At 35.6% G+C, this 24,088-nt stretch overlaps 1 protein-coding gene across 5 annotated transcripts in view; it reads right to left on the bottom strand.

The window, feature by feature from the left end:
• Nucleotides 1-24,088, bottom strand: part of NOX4 (NADPH oxidase 4) — a 141,676-nt gene that overhangs the window by 44,600 nt on the left and 72,988 nt on the right. For all 5 annotated transcript variants that reach the window (XM_082628469.1, XM_082628468.1, XM_082628470.1 and 2 more), the window contains one exon: nt 18,468-18,528. In XM_082628469.1, coding sequence (XP_082484595.1) covers nt 18,468-18,528 — 61 coding nt within the window. The remainder of the gene's footprint in view (nt 1-18,467; nt 18,529-24,088) is intronic.

The following is a 24,088-nucleotide window of genomic DNA, read 5'->3' as shown; positions in this document are numbered from 1 at the left end:
TATATATTGAAGGTTTTAGTGTGTATTTACTATAATTTTTTTTGTTGTCCAGTTTCCTTTTATTTTTTGGCATGATTTTAAAATTTTTATGTAGTTAAATCTACTTACTTTTCTCTGTGAATTCTTCCACAATAGAATGATCTTTCATATGGAGAGTTTAATTTCTATATTTTCTTCTGATGCCTTTACAGATTAACATTTTTATGTTAAAGTACTTAACCTATCTGGAAGTAATTTTTGGTCATCTGAAGTAAAGATTTAATTTTTTTAAATAGTTAGTGCCAAATGCTTTAACTATTTACAAACTAACACTTCATATTGATTTACAGAGCTTCCTTTATCATATGATATATATTTTCATGTATCAAAGGGTCTGCTTCTAGGCTATTTTCCTTTGTTAATATATTTCTTGTCACTTTTGCTCTAGTGCCACAGTGCTTAAACTTCTTGAACTTTATAGTAGGCAGTGTAGTAAATTATAAATTAGCACATCCTTTAGCATAATATGGGCCTGAGTTCAAATCTCAGCTCATCCACTTAATAGCTTCATGTTCCTGGCCGTATTATTTAGCCTTGTAAATTCTTAGTTTGTACAATTCATTTCACTTTATAACATGTTTAAATAGAGCCAGTCCTATCTTGTTATTCAAATTTTTCTAGATTTTATTGTTACTCATTTTTAATTGTTTTCTTATGAAGTTTGTTTATGTAAAGCTTCAAGTGCTGTCAAAACTTGAGTTGAGATCAAGGTATCAATTATCTTGTGTTTAGAGGTTAAATTTATTTTAATAAAAGTTGAAAATCTGTGACTTAATCTTAAAAAAAAATAATTCTTCCAGTGGTTGACATATTTGGCTATTTACTGACCTCTTTCACCTTATAAATTTATTTTCCCCTTTGGAATATTTGTAGTAGTTTGTTTTTTAAGAACTAAGGGAAATTGTGCCAAGGAGACAGAAAGGGAAGACAGATGGATTTGTTTTCAGATATTCATGTGAGCCAGTAAACGTGGTTGAAAAAGTCAAAAAAATAATAATAATATGATTTTTCTTCAAATAATATTTGAAGTTTTCTTCAAATAATATTATTTTTGATCTTGAGTTCTGATTTTAATTGAAATTATATTAAGGCTGTAAATTATTTTGGGAAGAATTAAGAGTTTTAAATATTTTGCCTTTATATCTAGAAAAACTGCATGTCCCTTTCAACTTTTCTATTCTTTAAAAAGAATCTTTAATTTTCTTTACATCACTTGATTCTCAGTTCTCACTGAAGTTATATCATTTCTTTTTCCTCTGTGACTTCCTCCTAATATGGAAAAAGTAGTGAATACCCAATGGATGCCTTTGATAGGCTTAGGAAATTTTTTGTTAGAAGTTTACATCATACAGACCAAGACCTCAAATAAATAAATAATAAATACAATTAAGAACTTCTTTTTAAAGGATGGTTTGAAAAATATTGCCTCTGTTTCTGCTCTGTGGAAAAAACAAGAATAAGAATATTTATTTATGTAAATTGATTCCCAGGCCTAAAAAAAAAAGAAAATGATAAATTCTCATTTCTATTGAGTTTGCATATTAACCTTGGTTGTCTTTTCCACTATGTTTGCTGCAAACTCTGGAAGTCTGTATGGTTGAGTACTGTATCTCAACCAGCAAGGACACGATATTCCAAACCACCACTGAACAGTCCACCATGCTAGCAGCAACAAAAGGTTTTCACTATTATTGTGAAATTGTAATGTCAGAGGAATACATCACAAATAAGAAGGGGCTGGGGCTTCCCTGGTGGCGTGGTGGTTGAGAGTCCACCTGCCGATGCAGGGGACACAGGTTCGTGCCCCGGTCCGGGAAGATCCCACTTGCCGCGGAGCGGCTGGTCCCGTGAGCCATGGCCGCTGAGCCTGCACGTCCGGAGCCTGTGCTCTGCAACGGGAGAGGCCACAGCAGTGAGAGGCCCGCGTACCACAAAAAAAAAAAAAAAGAAAAAGAAAAGAAAAGAAAAGAAGGGTCTGGGCGAAGAAAAGATGACAAATCACTTGACTATTCCGGAAGGACAGTCTAACTCTTAAAATGTATTTTCTTATTTGCTCCAATCAGAGGCATAACTTTCTGCTAGATATTGTCATTGAAAATATTGGGATATGCAAAGTTTTCTATGTGGACCTTCTTGGCTCTCCCTTCCTTCTAACTATGTGGGTAGCCACATCCCAAGACATTTTACTAGTTTCTCAATACAGTGCCAATAAAAAATAAGATTGCCTTCTATTTTTAAGCTCTTCATCAGTCTACGACAGACCATTTTACCTTTTCACCTTATTATCTATCCAAGGTATATTTCTTGGTGTTCCCTAGCATTCCATGTCCACAATTTGTCACCTCCAAATTTTCTCAAAATCTCATTTCATGGAAGAGTTTAGTTTTTCCATTCTATTTATATTTGTTTATGAAATCCCACCCTTCCCCTCTGTTAAAGTTCAAAAATCATAATAAGAGCAATAGCATTTTTACTAGACTCTATTCCCAAAGTTCCCTTACTTGATTGCCTTTGAATCCGTGGAAGATAAGTATATTCCTTTGGGATTAACATACTTAATGTCTTAGGTGTGTTCATTTGGATGACCCTAAAGAACACTGTCTGTTTGATTATAATCCATTAAGTTACAATTTTGCTTTAAAAATTACAATTTGTTTAGAATACAGGAACTATATTCATTTAGCTTCCTTTATAAGGTGCTTAGCAATCGCATCAAACAAATGAGTATTAAAAATGTTCCTCATGATAATGATAATGGCACAGAATCCTTGTCTTTTTGGCTTTGGAATTATTTAGTCCATTACCACCAGATTAGCTTGGCAAAATGACCTATTCTTTCTTGACCACCCAGTACATTATTGTCATATTTTTGACATTGCTTAAGAAATTATGTTACCAAGAAAATTCCTCACTATTCTTTTTTTTTTTTTTTTGGCTGTGTGGCATGTGTGATCTTAGTTCCCTGACCAGGGATTGAACCTGTGCCCCCTGCAGTGGAAGCACGGAGTCTTAATCACTGGACCACCAGGGAAGTCCATCACTATTCTTATTTTCCTTAATATTATATAGTAAATCAAGCAGAAAATAGTAGGTAACAGAGAACCCAAACTTAGGAACAAACAGTTCATAATAAAATGTAACAATCCATGCAAAAAAACCACTTTGCTATAATAACTCTACTTCCAGGTCCAGAAATTATATAATTTGCTTATTTTCAAAAATAAGAAGTAAAACTTTTTATTGGATAAAAATCCCAAAATTTTGTATTTTCCCTATCTTTGGTGTTGTAAGATAACTGAACTAGAATAAAACTTAATGAGTAGTGGATTCCAATCACTTACTAAGCAATCTCGATATTTTCTGCAGCATTATAAGTGAACTATCATCTACCAAAAAATGACAGCATAGATTTCATGTTCATAAACCAAGAAACCAAGGGGATAACAATTGATCCTCTCTCCTGAGAAAAGATGGGCATTTATATGGTAATACAAATTTCTCATTTCCCTGATAGAAAAATTTCCTTGAATTCTGAGATGATGAAATATGCAATTTAACCACAGCTCATATTTATTGAATGATTTATTATATCATGATAGCAAATGAGTTATGTTAAATTCCATTATATTAGCTAATTAATGGTCCTCAATGATTTCCACATAGACTTACATGGTGCTAGAGTTATAGTCTTTCATTATACAAATAATACATACTGTAGGATATAATATGTTAATCCTCACCCTGCCCTAGGTAAATAGGTATCTATCTAGTTACCTAGATAGATACACAAGTAATTGCATATGTATTTGCTACTCATCACCCCCCGCTAATACAAGGACAGATCAATATAAATTCAATCCCTATCAGTGTTCTGGGGCAATTTAGAAATAGGAAGAATTTAGAAATAGGCCCATTTGCTATGCGCTTCTCTTTGTACACTATCCCTCTACTTACTGGTCTCCACTTCACTCAGTAATTCATAGCAACCGCTACCATCCTCAAACCTCTTCTCTGCATTTTCCCAAAAAGGTGGTTTTTATCAAGTTAGCAGTGATGCCCTCTCACAGTTATTGTTCAGTCCTACTTCTTTGGTCACCATAGATCATTCCCTCCACAGAACTTTTTATCTCCTCAGCTTCCTTGATGCTATGATAGTCCTTTAATTTGGTGTCTTTGTTTCTAACCTGGTCTTTCTCCTTTCCAATCTGTATAAAAAACCAGCAGGATGACCCATATAAAGTACAAATTTGATTTCAGTTCCTGTTTTAAACCCTTCAATTTTTCACCAACATCTTTAGGAAAAATGACCAAGCTTCTTAGTAATTCCTACAAGCTCCTCCATAACATGACCTCTGGATACCATCCCAGCCTGCCTTCCAACAGCATGACATTTTCCTGACTTTCCATGATAATTCAGCCCTCTGTGCTATTATTCAAGCTATTTTTATCCCTGGAAAAATCTCCCAATCTAGACAAGTCCTATTTTTCCATTACACTCACTTTGGCCCAGAAAGCCTCTCAAATCTCCCTCCCAATGCATCTTCATCCTCCATTTTGGTGAACATAGCATGACATTATGTATCTGACCCCTGCCCCACTTACTGGTGATTTTTCACAAAGCAGAGGATACACCTTCTTGCTTGCCTACCTGCCTTCTCCCCTTCCTTCCTTCCTTCCTTCCTCTCTCCCTCCCTTCCTCTCTTCACTTAACAAATATTTACATTTATTAGGAACAACCATTTTAATGGACCCTTGAGTACAACGGTGAGCAAAAAGAGATACAGATCTCTATCATGATAATGCTTATAGTATGTCAAAGAAAGCTTGTTACACCAATGATCACACTTTGAATATATAGTTACCAATGGAGATAAGTGCTCTCAAAACCAGAAATACAGTGATGGCAGCATATAAGAAACAACACCCAAAATTGAGGTGTCTAGAAGGCTTCTCAGATGAAGTGGCTCTTGGGCTATGATTTAAACATGCTAGGTACCTAAGTGGGTAGGGGTGGGAAGAAGTGGTGGAGAGTATTATGGGTATATGGATCATGATATATATATGGTGGGAGGTAACAAGGGAAACAAAAGGAACAGAAAAGCCAAGGTGCTCTGTGTAGAGAAGAAAAAACTGAATCAAGATAAGATTAGGTCAGGGTCCATGCAGGGATGCCTTTCTAGGCCACTGTAAGGATTTTTTGCTTTATCCGAGGAGCAATGGAAAGCTATTAATGTGTTTGAGGCAAAAGCAGTGATTTAATTGGATTCTTGCTTTGAAGTTTCTATGGTTACAGTGCAGAGAATAGATTGGAAGTGACAACTATAGTGAATTTAATCAGGAGTGGACCAATGCTGGTTAAATCCAACTCCCTACCTGCTCAATAGCTAATCTGAAGAAGTGGACCATGCCAGGAAAAAAACTCACAATTATTCTGACTTCTCTCACTTTAAATTTTGGACCACATATCTCAGTAGGACTCTTGGCACAACTCAGAAAGGCCATCATGCTTCACTCATGAATTTACTATTTAAAATGATACATTACACTTTATTCCTTCTCCTCAAAATTCAAAGTACTTCCCCCCTTCCTCATTCTCAGTGAAAACCTTATTATTTGTCTCACTAAGAACACAGAAAGAGGGACTTCCCTGATGGTGCAGTGGTTAAGAATCCGCCTGCCAAAACAGGGGACACGGGTTCGAGCCCTGGTCCAGGAAGATCCCACATGCCGCGGAACAGCTAAGCCCGTGTGCCACAACTTCTGAGTATGCGTGCCACAACTCCTGAAGCCTGTGCGCCTAGAGCCCGTGCTCTGCAACAAGAGAAGCCACTGTAATGAGAAGCCTGTGCATCGCAACGAAGAGTAGCCCCTGCTCGCCTCAATAAGAACAAACCCACACACAGCAACTAAGACCCAACACAGCCAAAACTAACTAATTAAATAAAATTATTTTAAAAAAACCAAAAAAAAAAAACCCAGAAGGAATAAGAAGAGAAATCCCATTCCTCTCACTCCAAGTCCACCAACCAATTAGTAGCCATGCTCCATAACCATCTTCTCTTGTCTTCCTATAAAGCATGAACTGCCCAGATGCCTTACCTGAGGTCAACTCCTCCACTTGAACATTGTAATCTAGTCCTTCTGAAACCCATTAGGAGACCCTCATGGGCTTTGTTCCTATAATTATAACCACTATCTCTCCAGAATTATCAATGTTTCCATCTCTACTTTTATCTCATTATTCATATTGTCCTTAGACATATATAAACATAATAGTTCATATTAAATATATGTGTATATATATAAAATACATATATATATTTATTTTATATGTACTCTAAACTCATATGTGCCTTGTCCCTATATCCTCCGCCCCTTCAACTACTGCCCTATTTCTTTACTTCATTTTATATCCCAACTCCTTAGAATTTGTCCAGAGGTATTTTGGCAAATATTTAATAGACAGGTCTTTAAAAACTGTTTTTAATCCCTACCTTATGGTGTTTGTCAATTTCTATGGAATGAATACTCACATTGTGGATGATTTAAAGCTATCAAACTTGACTTCACTGAACACAGAGTTGGAAAATAAGCACCCTATAACCCAGTGAGCTCATAGGAGCTGGACCCAACACACGGGATTTGTCTATACTTACCATCTCCAGTTCCTCTCTTACTATTATTATCTCTTGAACCCACCTCAATCAGGTTTCTGTTCCCAGCACTCCACTAAAAACACGATTCCTAAGGTCATTAATTCAGCCTTCATTTTTCTCCGATTTTCAGCAGCATTTATTTCAACTGGTCCATTCCTCATTTTTGAAATACTGTCCTGTGGTGTCCAGGACTCAGATTTGCCTGGTTCTCCTTTTACCTCAGTGACCACTCCTTCTTAGTCACCTTTGCTGAGCTCTACATGTTGAAATGCCTCAGGACTCAGTCCTCTGTTAGATTTCTTCTCTATCTATACACATTTCTTAAACTAGTTACTCTTTTTTTAGTTAATTAATTAATTTATTTTATTTATTATTTTTGTTTATTTATTTATTATTTTGGCTGTGTTGGGTTTTCGTTGCTGTGTGCGGGCTTTCTTTAGTTGCCACCAGCAGGGGCTACTATTCGTTGCAGTGCACGGGCTTCTCACTGTGGTGGCTTCTCTTTGCAGAGCATGGGCTCTAGAGTGTGCAGGCTTCAGTAGATGTGGCACGTGGGCTCAGTAGTTGTGGCTCGTGGGCTCTAGAGCGCAGGCTCAGTAGTTGTGGCACATGGGCTTAGTTGCTCCGTGGCAAGTGGGATCTTCCCAGACGAGGGCTTGAACCCGTGTCCCCTGCATTGGCAGGCAGATTCTTAACCACTGCGCCACCAGGGAAGCCCAAACTAGTTACTCTTGATGGAAGAATACCACCTCTTAGGGGGACTTTTGAGAGTTTGTGGAGGCAATTTGATTCTCACAATGATGATGAGAAGTTACTGATGGTTAGAGAGTAGGCGTCAGAGACAGCAGACATCCTGCAATTTGTGGAGAATACTGTGCAACAAGAAATTGTCTCACTCCCCGTATGCTTTTCAAATGACTTTCATGTACATGAAAAACTCATTTATAATTATAAAAAATGCAAAGTTTTGCATGATTTAAATATGCACTGGAATTTCTGGGATTGAAACTACCCTGTAAACTAAATATTATTGTACTCTATTGTGTCTAGAACTTAACCAAAAGATGTTCACCATTTTGGAAAAGCACATCGTAAAAGAACTGGGGCTCACAGTATTTGACTTGCATTGGGAGCCTGCATTTAGAACGGTTTTATTCATGATGCTTCTGTATGTGGGCACAAATCACTTATTTCTTATGACTTCTAGTGTAGTCATGCTTAAGAATTTAAATATTGAATGTAAATCATTTACTATAAATTATTTACATACCTCCTTTATACTAAGGTATATTGATTTTTTATAAATCATTTGTGTATATATTACCCGTAAATTGAATTTTAAGAATGTAAAGTGGGCATATAAAATGTTATAAAACAAGGTGTTGAATCTTACATGATTGAGAATTACTGCCCTAGGTGATCCTGTCCAGCTTCAAGGATTTAAATCCATGAAGATACTAATGATTCCCAAGTTTAGATCTCTAGTTTAGACCTCTCAAATTTAAAATGTACAAAACTGAACTTTGAATGTCTACTCTTGTCCCCCCAGTATGCCACAGTGTTCTATATCTCAATAAGCAGCAACACTGTCCACTTACTTACTGAAACTAAAAACCTTGGAGTTATCTTTGAGCCCTAACTTTTTTACACTCCACTTGCAATGCGTCCAAAAACCTGTCAGATACACCTTCAAAATACATCCACTTCTCAAGACCTAGTCTCTATCACTCTATGTGTAACTAGCATTTCCTCTTGTCTAGACATCAGCAAGAGCTTCTCAACTTATCTCCTGATTTCCACTCTTGACTCCCCCAACATATTGTCTACATAGCTGCCAGAATTACCATTTTAAAATATGAGTCATCCCCTAATCAAAATCCTCCAATGGTTCTCCATAACATTTATAATAAAATTGAAGTCTGCAAATGCCTATCATATCTGGTCCACAGGTATTTCTCAGACTTTATTCCCTATAACATTTCCACTTACTCAGTTCCAGCAACACTGCACTTCTTACTGGTCCTTGAATGTAAACATTTGACTGCTTCAGGACTTGTACACTTTCTCTTATCTTTCCCATATATCACTCCTCTCAGTGATTCAATGCTTTGTTCAGAGAGGATTTGCTGACCTTCTAAGTCTGGGTCCAGCCAAAACCAGGAAGGGCTCTATATGATTTAATTGAAAGGAATTTGATATAAGGAACTCAGGTGAGGTAAGAATTGGGAAGCTATATTAAAGATAGGGGAGAAATCCAAAGAGTAGCAGGAAGCTACTACCATCCATACAAGCTAGTGGGATATAGGGTGTAGATGAGGCTACCAGAACCCATAAACCAGGCCCATATGGCAGAAGATAGAACTACCACTGAGGTGAGGCATCTCAAAATGATGATACACCTCCTCCTTCACCAAAAAAGTTTGACCTGTTTTTTCTTTGATCTGTTTTCTACAGTGCTCAGAAGTATCCCCTTTTTCTCCTTCTCCCTAAACTCAGTATTTTTTTGAAACAACAAAGCAAACAAACAAAACACACACACACACACACACACACACACAAAACCCTTGGGTTGGCAAACACTAAGTAGTATATATTAGAACAAAATGGCTAATCATTCAAATGTAGACTTCAAAATCATGCCTTTTATCTCAATCAGATTAAAATCCAAGTCCTCCTGTAACCCACAGAGTCTGATCCCCAACTCCCCTCTCTGATCTCATTTCCCACTACTATCCCCCTTCACTGACTGTATTCCAGCCCCACTGGGATCCTTGCAGTTCCCTGACTATCCAAAGTTACCCCCACCTCAGGGACTTTGCACTTACTGTTTCCTTTGCCTAAACACACTTCTTCCTGAAATCCACCTGATTTATTCCCTCATCTACTTACATGTCTGTTCAGAAAGTCCATAACTAAAAACCTTATCTAAATAGCACTACCACCCTTCATCATTCTTACTCCCTTACCTTTCTTTATTTTTCTTCATAGCACTCATCACTATCTAACACACTATGTATTGATTTGCTTTTTTGTTTCTTGGAAGTCTCTACTGGTTAGAACACAGCATTGGTCAGCGCCGTATCTCCAGAGACTAGTGCAATGTCTGGCATAGAGTAAGTGCTTAATAAATATTTGATTATTACCCAAAATTACACATAGTTTAGATGTTATCTTCCAAAAATATGACCATTATAATTTGCTAGTCATAGAAACAACAACAACAACAACAACAAGTATATTTCAGGTCACTACAGGTCTCTTCTTTTGGCTGCTTCATTTGCTTCTTGGGTACCCTACAGCTCGGTGTAGCTGATTAGTTTTACATTAGACCCATGAGGTGGTATTAAACCTATTTTTTAGAGGTGCCCAGGAAGAACATATTTCAAGGAAGAAATAGTCAATGTAAAATATCTGTCAGTCAGTTTAGAGAAGTAAACCTTTGATACTCAACCTCTTAAGCATCTCTTTGGTGTTTTCTATACTTATTACTCTTAATACTGAGTAATACTTAATAAGTAATTCTTTTAGAATAAAAACCCAATAATCCTTGATTTCAGCAATGATATTCCCAATTTTCCTTTCATAATTATAATTCCATTTTTTTAAGACAGATAAAACGTCTTTTGAAATAAAATGCCAGATAGTGGCAGAACTATTTAGTGGTTCTCTGCATGAATGCCTGACATTTTTTTACAAATCAACAAATATTTAAAGTCAACAACCAAGAAAGTCTATTAATGGAAAAGCATCCAACTGGAACTGAACTCTCTGAAGAGAATGATCTTTTTTCTCCCTCAGTGACACTGTATATTAAAAAAGAGGACAAAATTAAAACTATTAAGTGTTCCTAATAGAGAAGGTTGAAATAAAAGATGAGATAAAAAGATAATCATTTATTTTAATGAGCCACTGACAATAGAAAATAACTTTATGAAGAAACTCAGTAACAATAGCTAGTAATAAGCCATGATGGAGCTCCGGGTCCCCATAGCTGCGCAGCAGCCAGGCAATGCCAGGGATATGGATGTCCATGTCTTTGGGGGACCATTACTTCACCTGCCACATGTTTTATCTTCTTCAGTGTACTTGAAAAGTGCCAGTAATTGGAAGATTACTAAGAAGATGTCCATGTCGCACAAACTTCAGACAAGTGTGTAGGTGAAGCCAGTGACTAACATTTATAAGTGCATGTGTGGCTGAGAACGCTAGTGGTCTGCATTGAGAGGATTATAGATCTTGTGTATGTGTATGCTTCTTTGTGTGAGTTTGTCATATATCTATGCTTTTACCATTTTACCTAGTGTTCTGTTTGTCCCTTTTTTTTTTTTTTAGTACAGATCTTAGTGCTTTTTATCATTGGTGGATTTGTTTTTTGGTTTGGTTGCTCTCTTCTTTCTTACTTAATATTTTATTAATTTTTAAATTTTATTTTTAATAATTTTTAATTTTTAATTTTAATAACTTTTTATTTTATTTTATTTTATTCTTCTTTCTTTCTTTTTTTTCTCTGTTTTCTTCTGAGCCGGGTGGCTGACAGGGTCTTGGTGCTCCGGCTGGGTGTCAGGCCTGTGCTTCTGAGGTGGGAGAGCCGAGTTCAGGACATTGGTCCACCAGAGACCTTCTGGCTCCATGTAATATCAAATGGCGAAAGATCTCCCACAGATCTCCATCTCAACGCTAAGACCCAGCTCCAGTCAACGACCAGCAAGCTACACTGCTGGACACCCTATGCCAAACAATTAGCAAGACAGGAACACAACCCCACCTATTAGCAGAGAGGCTGCCTAAAATCAAAATAAGGTCACAGACACCCTTTAAGCAAAATGAGAAGACAGAGACACACAGCAGATGAAGGAGTAAGGTAAAAACCCACCAGACCAAACAAATGAAGAGGAAATAGGCAGTCTACTTGAGAAAGAATTTAGAGTAATGATAGTAAAGATGATCCAAAATCTTAGAAATAGAATGGAGAAAATACAAGAAACGTTTAACAAGGGCCTAGAAGAATTAAGAGCAAACATAAAATGATGAACAACACAATAAATGAAATTAAAAATTCTCTAGAAGGAACCAGTAGCAGAATAACTGAGGCAGAAGAACTGATAAGGGACCTGGAAGATAAAATAGTGGAAATAACTACTGCAGAGCAGAATAAAGAAAAAAGAATGAAAAGAATTGATGATAGTCTAAGAGACCTTTGGGAAAACATTAAATGAAACAACATTCGAATTACAGGGGTCCCAGAAGAAGAAGAGAAAAAGAAAGGGACTGAGAAAATATTTGAAGAGATTATAATTGAAAACTTCCCTAATATGGGAAAGGAAATAGTCAATCAAGTCCAGGAAGGACAGAGAGTCCTATACAGTATAAATCCAAGGAGAAACACACCATGACACATAATAACCAAACTATCAAAAATTAAATACAAAGAAAAAATATTAAAAGCAGCAAGGGAAAAACAAAAAATAACATACAAGTGAATCCTCATAAGATTAACAGCTGATCTTTCAGCAGAAACTCTGCAAGCCAGAAGGGAGTGGCATGACATATTTAAAGTGATGAAAGGGAAGAAACTACAACCAAGATTCCTCTACCCAGCAAGAATCACATTCAGATTTGACAGAGAAATTAAAAACTTTACAGACAAGCAAAAGCTAAGAGAATTCAGCACCAACAAACCAGCTTTACAACAAATGCTAAAGGAACTTTTCTAGATGGGAAACACAAGAGAAGGAAAAGGCTGACAATGACAAACCCAAAACAATTAAGAAAATGGGAATAGGAACATACATATCAATAACTACCTTAAATGTAAATGGATTAAATGCTCCAACCAAAATGAATAGACTGGCTGAATGGATACAAAAACAAGACTTGTATATATGCTGCCTACAAGATACCCACTTCAGGCCTAGGGACACATACAGACTGAAAGTGAGGGGATGGAAAAAGATATTCCATGCAAATGAAAATCAAAAGAAAGCTGGAGTAGCAATATTCATATCAGACAAAATAGACCTTAAAATAAAGACTATTACAAGAGACAAAGAAGGACACTACATAATGATCAAGGGCTCAAATCAAGAAGAAGATATAACAATTATAAATATTTATGCACCCAATATAGGAGCACCTCAATACATAAGGAAAATGCTAACAGCCATAAAAGGGGAAATCTTCAGTAACACAATCATAGTAGGGGACTTTAACGCACCACTTTCACCAATATAAGATCATCCAAAATGAAAATAAATAAGGAAACACAAGCTTTAAATGATACATTAAACAAGATGGATTTAATTGATATTTATAGGACATTCCATCCAAAAACAACAAAATACACTTTCTTCTCAAGTGCTCATGGAACATTCTCGAGGATAGACCATATCTGGGGTCACAAATCAAGCCTTGGTAAATTTAAGAAAATTGAAATTGTATCAAGTATCTTTTCCAACCACTACGCTATAAGACTAGATATCAATTACAAGAAAGAATCTGTAAAAAATTCAAACATATGGAAGCTAAACAATGCACTACTAAATAACCAAGAGATCGCTGAAGAAATCAAAGAGGAAATCAAAAAATACCTAGAAACAAATGACAATGAAAACATGACAACCCAAACCTATGGGATGCAGCAAAAGCATTTCTAAGAGGGAAATCTATAGCAATACAATCCCACCTCAAGAAACAAGAAACATCTCAAATAAACGACCATACATTACACCTAAAGCAATTAGAGAAAGAAGAACAAAAAAACCCCAAAGTTAGCAGAAGGAAAGAAATCATAAAGATTAGATCAGAAATAAATGAAAAAGAAATGAAAGAAACAATAGTAAAGATCAGTAAAACTAAAAGCTGGTTCTTGAGAAGATAAACAAAATTGATAAACCATTAGCCAGACTCATCAAGAAGAAAAGGGAGAAGACTCAAATCAATAGAATTAGAAATGAAAAAGGACCAGTAACAATTGACACCACAGAAATACAAAGGATCATGAGAGATTACTACAAGCAACTATATGCCAATAAAATGGACAACCTGGAAGAAATGGACACATTCTTAAAAAAGCACAACCAACCAAGACTGAACCAGAAAGAAATAGGAAATATAAACAGACCAATCACAAGCACTGAAATTGATTAAAAATCTTCCAACAAACGAAAGTGCAGGACCAGATGGCTTCACAGGTGAATCCTATCAAACATTTAGAGAAGAGCTAACACCTATCCTTCTCAAACTCTTCCAAAATATACCAGAGGGAGGAACACTCCCAAACTCATTCTACAAGGCCACCATCACCCTGATATCAAAACCAAAGAGGTCACAAAGAAAGAAAATTACAGGCCAATATCATTGATGAACATAGATGCAAAAATCCTCAACAAAATACTAGCAAACAGAATCCAACAGCACATTAAAAGGATCATACACCATGATCAAGTGGGGTTTATCCCAGAATGCAAGGATTCCTCAATATATGCAAATAAATCAATGTGATACACCATATTAACAAACTGAAGGATAAAAACAATATGATCACCTGAATAGATGCAGAAAAAGCTTTTGACAAAATTCAACACCCATTTATGATAAAAACCTGCCAGAAAGTAGGCATAGAGGGAACTTACTTCAACATAATAAAGGCCATATATGACAAACCCACAGCCAACATTGTGCTCAAAGGTGAAAAACTGAAACCATTTCCTCTAAGATCAGGAATAAGGCAAGGTTGTCCACTCTCACCACTATTATTCAACATAGTTTTGGAAGTTTTAGCCACAGCAGTCAGAGAAGAAAAAGAAATAAAAGGAATACAAATTGGCAAAGAAGTAAAGCTGTGACTATTTGCAGATGACATGATACTATACAGAGAGAATCCTAAAGATGCTACCAGAAAACTACTAGAGCTAATCAATGAATTTGGTAAAATAGCAGGATACAAAATTAATGCACAGAAATCTCTTGCATTCCTATACACTAAGGATGAAAAACCTGAAAGAGAAATTAAGGAAACACTCCCACTTACCACTGCAACAAAAAAAATAAAATACCTAGGAATAAACCTACCTAAGGAGACAGAAGACCTGTATGCAGAAAACTATAAGACACTGATGAAAGAAATTAAAGATGATACAAACAGATGGAGAGATATGCCATTCTTGGACTGGAAGAATCAATATTGTGAAAATGACTATACTACCCATAGCAATCTACAGATTCAATGCAATCCCTATCAAACTACCAATGGCATTTTTCACAGAACTAGGAAAATTTTCACAATTTGTTTGGAAAAACAAAAGACCCCAAATAGCCAAAGCAATCTTGAGAAAGAAAACGGAGCTGGAGGAATCAGGCTCCCGGACTTCAGACTATACTACAAAACTACAGTAATCAAGCAAGTATAGTACTGGAACAAAAACAGAAATATAGATCAATGGAACAGGATAGAAAGCCCAGAGATAAACCCACGCACATATGGTCAACTAATCTATGACAAAGGAGGGAAGGATATACAATGGAGAAAAGACAGCCTCTTCAATAAGTGGTGCTGGGAAAACTGGAGAGCTACATGTAAAAGAATGAAATTAGAATACTCCCTAACACCATACACAAAAATAAACTCAAAATGGATTAAAGACCTAAATGCAAGGCCAGATGCTATAAAATTCTTAGAGGAAAACATAGGCAGAACACTCTATGACATACATCACTGCAAGATCCTTTTGACCCACCTCTTAGAGAAATGCAAATAGAAACAAAAATAAACAAATGGGACCTAATGAAACTTAAAAGCTTTTGCACAGCCAAGGAAACCCTAAACAAGACGAAAATACTACCGTCAGAATTGGAGAAAATATTTGCAAGTGAAGCAACTGCCAAAGGATTAATCTGCAAAATTTACAGGCAGCTCATGCAGCTAAATATCAAGAAATCAAACAACCCAATCCAAAAATGGGCAGAAGACCTAAATAGACATTTCTCCAAAGAAGATATACAGATGGCCAACAAACACATGAAAGGGTGCTCAACATCACTAATGATTAGAGAAAAGCAAATCAAAACTACAATGAGATATCATCTCACACCGGTCAGAATGGCCATCATCAAAAAATCTACAAACAATAAATGCTGGAGAGGGTGTGGAGAAAAGGGAATCCTCTTGCACAGTTGGTGGGAATGTAGATTGATACAGCCACTATGCAGAACAGTATGGAGGGTCCTTAGAAAACTAAAAATGGAACTACCATATGACCCAGCAGTCCCACTACTGGGCATATACCCTGAGAAAACCATAATTCAAAAAGAGTCATGTACCACAATGGTCATTGCAGCTCTGTTTACAATAGCCCAGACATCTGTCCATTGACAGATGAATGGATAAAGAAGATGTGGCACATATATACAATAGAATATTACTCAGCCATAAAAACACACAAAATTGAGTTATTTGTAGTGAGGTGGATGGACCTAGAGTCTGTCATACAGAGTGAAGTAAGTCAGAAAGAGAAAAACAAATACCATATGTTAACACATATATATGGAATCTAAAAAAAAATAAAAATGGTTATGAAGAACCCAGGGGTAGGACAGGAATAAAGACACAGACATAGAGAATGTACTTGAGGACATGGAGAGGGGGAAGTGTAAGCTGGGACGAAGTGAGAGAGTGGCATGGACACATATATACTACCAAATGTAAAATAGATAGCTAGTATGAAGCAGCCACATAGCAGAGGGAGATCAGCTGGGTGCTTTGTGACCACCGAGGGGTGGGATAGGGAGGGTGGGAGGGAGACAACAGAGGGAGGGGATATGGGGATATATGTATATGTATGACTGCTTAACTTTGTTATAAAGCAGAAACTAACACACCATTGTAGAGCAATTATACTCCAATAAAGATGTTTAAAAAATAAAAATAAAATAATAAGCCCTGATGAACTTTCTGCTTACCCTGATGAATTAAATTATGACTTCATTATGCTTGTTACCCTTCAGATATAGAATTCTATCAATTACCATTCATTATTGAAGTTAATTCTTACTATATTGGGATCCTTACCAGAGAAGAATTTCAGCTCATTCTTTATTTGCCAAACAGTGCAAAACAATTTTTATTGTATGAACTAGTTCTGGGCTTATGAGAATTACTATTTCTATACTACATCAGTATTCTTCTAACAATGGACTACAATGATCTCTTTCGAAAGCTATGAAATGAATAATATGAATTTAAGCCTGATTTTTCATGATTCCAAATAGATCATCACTGCTCAGAGATATTTGGATTCGTTTCTTTGTTTGCCCATGAAATCCTATGTTGCATATTTTCCCCATTTTCTTCTCATCTCCATTTCCAAGCTGACTGCTCTTTCTAGAGACAAAGGATTTTATACACACTATTATTATTTAACTGTATAATATAAGCTCTTTCAACTGTCCTTTCTAAAATATCTCTTCCCTGTTACATAACATCTTGTCCTTTCCTAATTTTTACAATAATTAGTCCCCCCTTTCCAATACTAACTTCTTAAGCTGCATTTGCAAATATATTTCTTCTAGTCCTCAGTTTCCATCCTCACTCCTTTACTGACTCCTTCTCCTCTGCCTTCCAGTACCAATGTCTTCTCTTGATCCTAACCTAATCAACTAGCAAGTTATCAATACCATTTACATTATGATGCTCCAAATCCTTAAAAGATTCCCTAACGTCTCTAATTTGTTCTAACACCTTGTCAAGGCATTCAAGATCTTTACCATGCTGACCCTAAATGGTTTTTCCATACTACTCCCCAGAACAATATCTTTGCTTCTGCTAGGCTGACTGACTCACACTTCTCCAATAAGGTTTAATCATTACCTTCCTTGATTTTTGACAGTGCTGTGGATTTCACTTAAATGACCTTCTTCTTTCTTCATCTGTCTGATTTTCAATATTCAGCTTAAATTTTATCTTCTCTGTGAAGCTTCTCTTATTGCCCGAGATTACACTGAATATGCCTTTTTCTGATTCTGTATAGTTTTCACAAACCAACTCCTAGTTTAGCATTCAATTAAAAATTATTTTTAGTTACATTTGCATCCTTTCCTTTGAATAGCCAAAATAAACAACCAGCCAACAAGCTAAGGTTTACGGAACACTCACTTGTCAGTCACTCTGTTGGGCAAAGGGAATATAAGAATGAGTAATGTTTATTTACTCAGAACTCTTAATACAATGCACCTTTCAGATAATAAAAAAATTTTTTATCAATATAAGAGTAAAACATCACCAACAGACCTGCTACTATAAATGACCACTATTCAAAAGATGTTGTAGAGTTGCTATATATATAGATAATACCATGCAGACAGTCATGCAAGAACTGGAAGATTTGTGTGATCTCAATCCCAGGTGTCGATTATTTTGAAAGTAAAACCAACCACTAATTTTAAAATGATGTTTTCTAAAAGACATTTCAGTGTTCCCACCATTTCCAGTACATCTGACAAGCAGGTAGAAATCTATGGTTTACTATCACATGAACAACATACTATTAACAATTACTGATATCCAAGGTATTCCAATTCCAAAAATGCATCTTACAGAAGAAAAAAACAAACACATGAATGTAAAAACTGTACAAGCGAAGAAGGAAAACAAAACAACAGCTTGAGGACACATACACATTTCTATACCTGTTGGTCATTCCACTACTTAGACATCAAAATTATTGTATGACCCATTATTTTCAAAGCGTATATTTTAAAACTCTGTGTTCTACATACCTGTCCAGTCTCCTACTATTTTAAGGTGGACCCCAAATGTTGCTTTGGTTTCAGTAGGACACTAAAAAAATAAATAAATACTGGAATCAATTCTGTATAATAATTATGTAGTACCAGAGTATGATTCAATTACTACTTTTATTATCATAGCAAATCTCCAAAATCAATAAGAAATAGAAAGGAATGGACTAAAAAAAATCTATACATATCCTCATTAGTGGGAGAAAAAAAGCAATGCCAACCAGTCAATAAGATATTATACGTTTCTCGAAAAACCCATATGTATTATATAAAACAAAAAATACACATAGTCTAAAACGGCTAGTATATTACATCTAACCATAAATCTTGCTTAAATATATTTTGAGTTAAAATATTTAAGAGGACACAGCTTTTAACCATGAAGGAAGAAATGAAGACTAATGATTTTAGTGTCTTCTTCTTTGCAGATATTCTTATACGATTCACATCCTAACAAATTCCAGGGAAATGAAAAAAGTAATTATCAATGTGACCTGAATTTTCTGTGTCCAATGAAGAAACTCCTACTGAAAGAGTTTTATTTCATTCCCTCTCATAATTCTCAGAAGAAATCTGGAGTAAAGTGGCAAGGGTACTTGAGGAGGGGAGTGAGCTGTGGTACTGGAGGTAAGAAAAAAAAGTACCTGTGGTCCCACGTTTAGCAAATATAGGAAACAGCCACATAGTAAAAATGAGAGAATAATTTTTAGTTCACAATAAGAAAATGCAGTATCTCCCTTTATTTTACAGAATCCCAAACGCTTTCCACAATTCTAAAATTCAGAAATTTTCAAAAATGAGTTTTTTCATAAAACATTTGGTGGCACTATCAGACCTGAATTGATGGGAAGGTAATGATGAGAGGTTAATACTTCTGTATAAAAGTTCATACAGAACTATTTTCCTACAGAAATACCCATTTGTTTAAGAATGTTGCCTCATATCCTACTAGAGATCTTAGGTAATATATTAATTATGCATACCTTTTACAACCCTCAAAATTCTGAATTCCAAAAATACATCTAGCATAAGGGTTATGGGTAAGGGATCATCTGCATGTGACTAGCCAGTGTTCATTGAATATCATGTACCAAGGGCAGGGTTAAGTGCCTCATTTCTAAAAGCTCACAATAACCCTGGTGAGTTGTTTTTTATAGTTAAGGAAATTAAGTAACTAAGACTTAAAATCAACTTGTAACAACTTTATGGGAAAAGAATTTTAAAGAGTAGATATATATATAACTGATTCACTTTGCTATACAGCAGAAACTAACATAACATTTTAAATCAACTATACTCCAATAAAATAAAATAAAATAAATTTAAAAAGGAAAAAAAAATCAACTTGCCCAAGACAGAGTTTGGGTCTGGGTTTGTCTGCCTACACAGTTCGTAACTATGGCAGGCCACTGTCTCCACTAAAGCAAAGATACGGAAAATGGCTAAGGATTGCATGAGAAGTCAAATGGACTAGACGGAAGAAAAGGATTTGTTGAAAATTCGTGGAATCAATGTACAACAATATGAATTAAGGGGAAACATGGGCTGAAGTTGAAGCACAGATGAAAGAATATGCCAGTGGCTCTGAGGGCCTTGTGACAGAGAATGGGTTACATGAAGTAAGTTGAAGATCCTCAAGCTCACTATGTTGACTAATTAACGTAGGTCACATAGGGATGCTCTAAGGAAAAGAAATAAAGGAGGTGAAGACACCATGGAGATATGTAAACAACTCATCAAAGAAGATAAGTAGCTTGGAGGTCAGTGAAAACACTAAATAAAAAGTTAGATATTAATCATTTCTTCATGACAAATCATAAACAAACTAAAAAGCACATGTTCAGGGTTGAGATTTATTGTAACAAGGAATTTCCAAACCATTATTCTACAATCAGTGTTTCTAATAGGATTATTACTACTAACTGTAGTTTAAAATATTGAAATAAATGAAAAGAATATAAAAATCATATTACTTAAATATTATTTATACTATTAAAATATTACTTCATTTATAATTCTCAATCTAACGTTTAATTATTTAATTTACATTCTAGTTTTTAATAACTCCAAGAGCAATGTTTTGTCATTAGTAAATCTCCAAATAACATGATGTGATCTGTAAAAACCCACCACCACTTTTACTTCATACTATCAATACTTAACGCTGGCCAGAGCCTCTATGCTGTAAAAGCTGTAGCTGCCAGAAAGCAAGAATCCCAACAGAGTTCCAAGCTACCAACCTGATTGTTCCCATGTCTCTTGATGTTTCCCTTATTGTGAACTAAATCCTAGGTTATGAAAAGAAGATCTAAGCCAAGAAGATATAACAGGGAGCAACAAAGTTAGTCTTTGTATGCCTGAGTGCGCATCTGGCTTGATTTAATCTTATAATGTATTCTAAAGGAAAATGTACATTTTGACAAATATTCATATCTCTGTTCTATTCTTTCAGTGCAGACATTGTAAAAGATAATTACATATGTTTAACATTCCCTCAGGCCTTGTAGGGGCCTATAAACTTCCTTCTTCTAAGTGTTGGCCAAATGTATCAGGATAGCTTTTAAGGCTGATCTGGTTGTGAACAGGTAGAACACAATATTGTTCCTCTCAAACTCTTGGGAATGATGCCTTTATAAATTACTGATACTTCCTCAAACTAGCTAGGAATTAAAAAGACATATTTTAACAGAGTATTTGCCCAATCATATCACCCCAGATTTGAAGGGGGCCTGCACAGAATAGCACACAGAATGACTTCAGCATGTGTGGTTTGAAACAATGACTGAAAATCTTAGAATCACATTTTAGTACATTTGCACAAATAATGTTCAGATTCATTAATGTTGTCTAAAGCATAGTGTAGTGATTCCTTAATGTTGTTTCACTATCTTTTTAAAAGTGTTTAGAAAACTTCTCAAAGGGAAGAAATAATAAAGTATTCATATCTTTGGCTATCTTGTTTCTCTTAGAACATTAAAAATAAATATGCTAGTGACAAATTTTCAGTTAAAATATGTTGTAGGACATGTAGTAAAGTTCACATTATTAAAATTAAAACAGGGCTTCCCTGGTGGCGCAGTGGTTGAGAGTCTGCCTGCTAATGCAGGGGACACGGGTTCGAGCCCTGGGCTGGGAGGATCCCGCATGCCGCGGAGCGACTAGGCCTGTGAGCCACAACAGCTGAGCCTGCGCGTCTGGAGCCTGTGCTCCACAACAGGAGAGGCCGCGATAGTGAGAGGCCCGCGCACTGCGATGAAGAGTGGCCCCCGCTTGCCACACCTAGAGAAAGCCCTAGCACAGAAACGAAGACCCAACACAGCAAAAATAAATAAATAAATTAATTAAAAAAAATTTAAAAAAAAATTAAAACAGATATTAGGGGACTTCCCTGGTGGCACAGTGGTTAAGAATCCACCTGCCAATGCAGGGGACACGGGTTTGTACCCTGGTCCGGGAAGATCCCACATGCTGCAGAGCAACTAAGCCTGTGCACCACAACTACTGAGCCTGTGCTCTAGAACCTGAGAGCCACAACTACTGAAGTCCATGCGCCTAGAGCTTGTGCTCTGCAACAAGAGAAGCCACCGCAATGAGAAGCCTACACACCACAATGAAGAGTAGCCTCCACTCTCCGCAACTAGAGAAAGCCCATGTGCAGCAATGAAGACTCAAAGCAGCCATAAATAAATAAATAAATAATAAAATAACATAAAACAGATATTAGTGTTTTTCCTCTATACACAGAAATACATTGATGAGACTATATGATACATTGTTAAGAATATTAATTTCTGGGAAGTAAAATTGAAGACAGAGAAAATAACTCATTTCATACACATCTATTTTTAAAATTTATTATTAAGCTTTTTAATGTTTATAATTTTACATACTTTAAAAGTTTAATTTAAAATATAAACATTAAAACATTCCTGAGTCTTACTTTAGTCTCACTTAAGTTTCCTAGATGAAGAGAATGGAGTTTGGCTGATATTGACCTTAATATAAGTAGCAGAATACTCACACCTAGTTTAAGGAGAAGAAAATAAAATGACAGAATTTGCAAGAGACCTGGAGGAATGCGTACTTTGATATCCTGGAGAAAAACAACCTTTTCTTTCAAATTATTTGTTCAAAATGGCATTGGGTTTTTAATGTGCTCAAATGACTAATGATTTTATAACAGTCCCACAAAAATATAAACAGATATTACATAATCATCTTACATTTGAGAACAAAATGTAAAAATGATTTCACTGCACAAGAATTTATTCAACATGGAAAATGAATTTAAAAGCCACAATGTGTTTATTTTAAATCACGAGCTTTGCAACAATAAATAAAAATAACTCCAAAATGGATGTTACTATGTTAAATATTAAATTTTCAATGTAACAAATTTCTTAAACCAGAGAAAATGATCACAGAATATGATGTTCTTTAATCATTATTGTCAGGTCTTTATTTTTAACCCTCTTTTCCAAAGCTCTAGTTTCACATTTTCTATGTCTGCTAGATAATTTCTACTTGAAATTCGCTGTAAATGTAATATATCTAAAATTGCTGTTATCTTCTTTCCCAAATTATCTTCTCCTTCTAATTCCCCTAGGTCTGGACATGGAACCTACATCCCACCAGAACAGAGGTTCAAATCTCAGAGTAATACCAGGTATTTCTCTTCCTGCCAGCATTCAATCAATTTTCAAGTCCTTTCAAATAATGTTACCAAAGAAAACGTCTGATCACAGCAATCTCCTATTGATTAACCTTTTGTATCCTGTTATGGGAAAACATGCACATTCTTCCTTTCCTATGGTCTCTGACCAACAACATTTGTTCCAAATTCTTTCCAATTTTATATCCCATTTTTCCTCTTTGATCCAGCTAAGCCAACATGGATCAACTAATATATTTTCTTGTCTCTTCATTTTCCCACTTACTAGTATACTCATTTAGAATGACTTCATTCCCATTTCTCATATTGGACACTGGTAATTCTTTAAGGCCCATCTCAAATGCTACCACTTTCATGAAGAAATCTTGATTTCCCATGCTACAAAAATCCCTCTCTTCTCTGAAATTCCAAATTACTTGACTTTTATGCCCTTTATTACAGTTTACCTCTTTAATTTTGTGTAATTTTTCCAGTATTAATACACTATAAGTGTCTTGAGATCGGGAACTATTTCTAAATCATTATCATATATTCCATAGCATCTTACCCTTATTGGGTATGCATTCAAATATCAGTTAATAAAATATTGGAGAATTAACCTGAGAATGAATAAGGACTTCAACAATGGGCAATTCTTCTACAATTTAGTCAAACATTCAACAAACATGTATTGAGTATTAAAAGTTTCACAGACTATACTAGGAGCTCATGTAACTTCACAATGAGGATTGTTCTAAAAGTAAGAGAGGAGATAATGAGCCAGGAGCGCAAAATCCATCACAATTAGTGCAACATCGTGACTCTAAACATTTTGACAGATATAACATTTCAATATTTACTGGTTTACTTGAAGGAAAAAGTTAGTGTTTACTTGTATAGTTTCATGAAAAAAATGCTAAATATTAAACAGAAAGATCCTGGAAAAGTA

This window comes from Mesoplodon mirus (assembly GCF_964341445.2).
Source record: "Mesoplodon mirus genome assembly, chromosome: 7".
In the NCBI taxonomy this organism is placed as follows: domain Eukaryota; kingdom Metazoa; phylum Chordata; class Mammalia; order Artiodactyla; family Ziphiidae; genus Mesoplodon; species Mesoplodon mirus.
The sequence above is the reverse complement of the archived record's forward strand: the minus strand, read 5'-3'. Positions and strand labels throughout refer to the sequence as shown.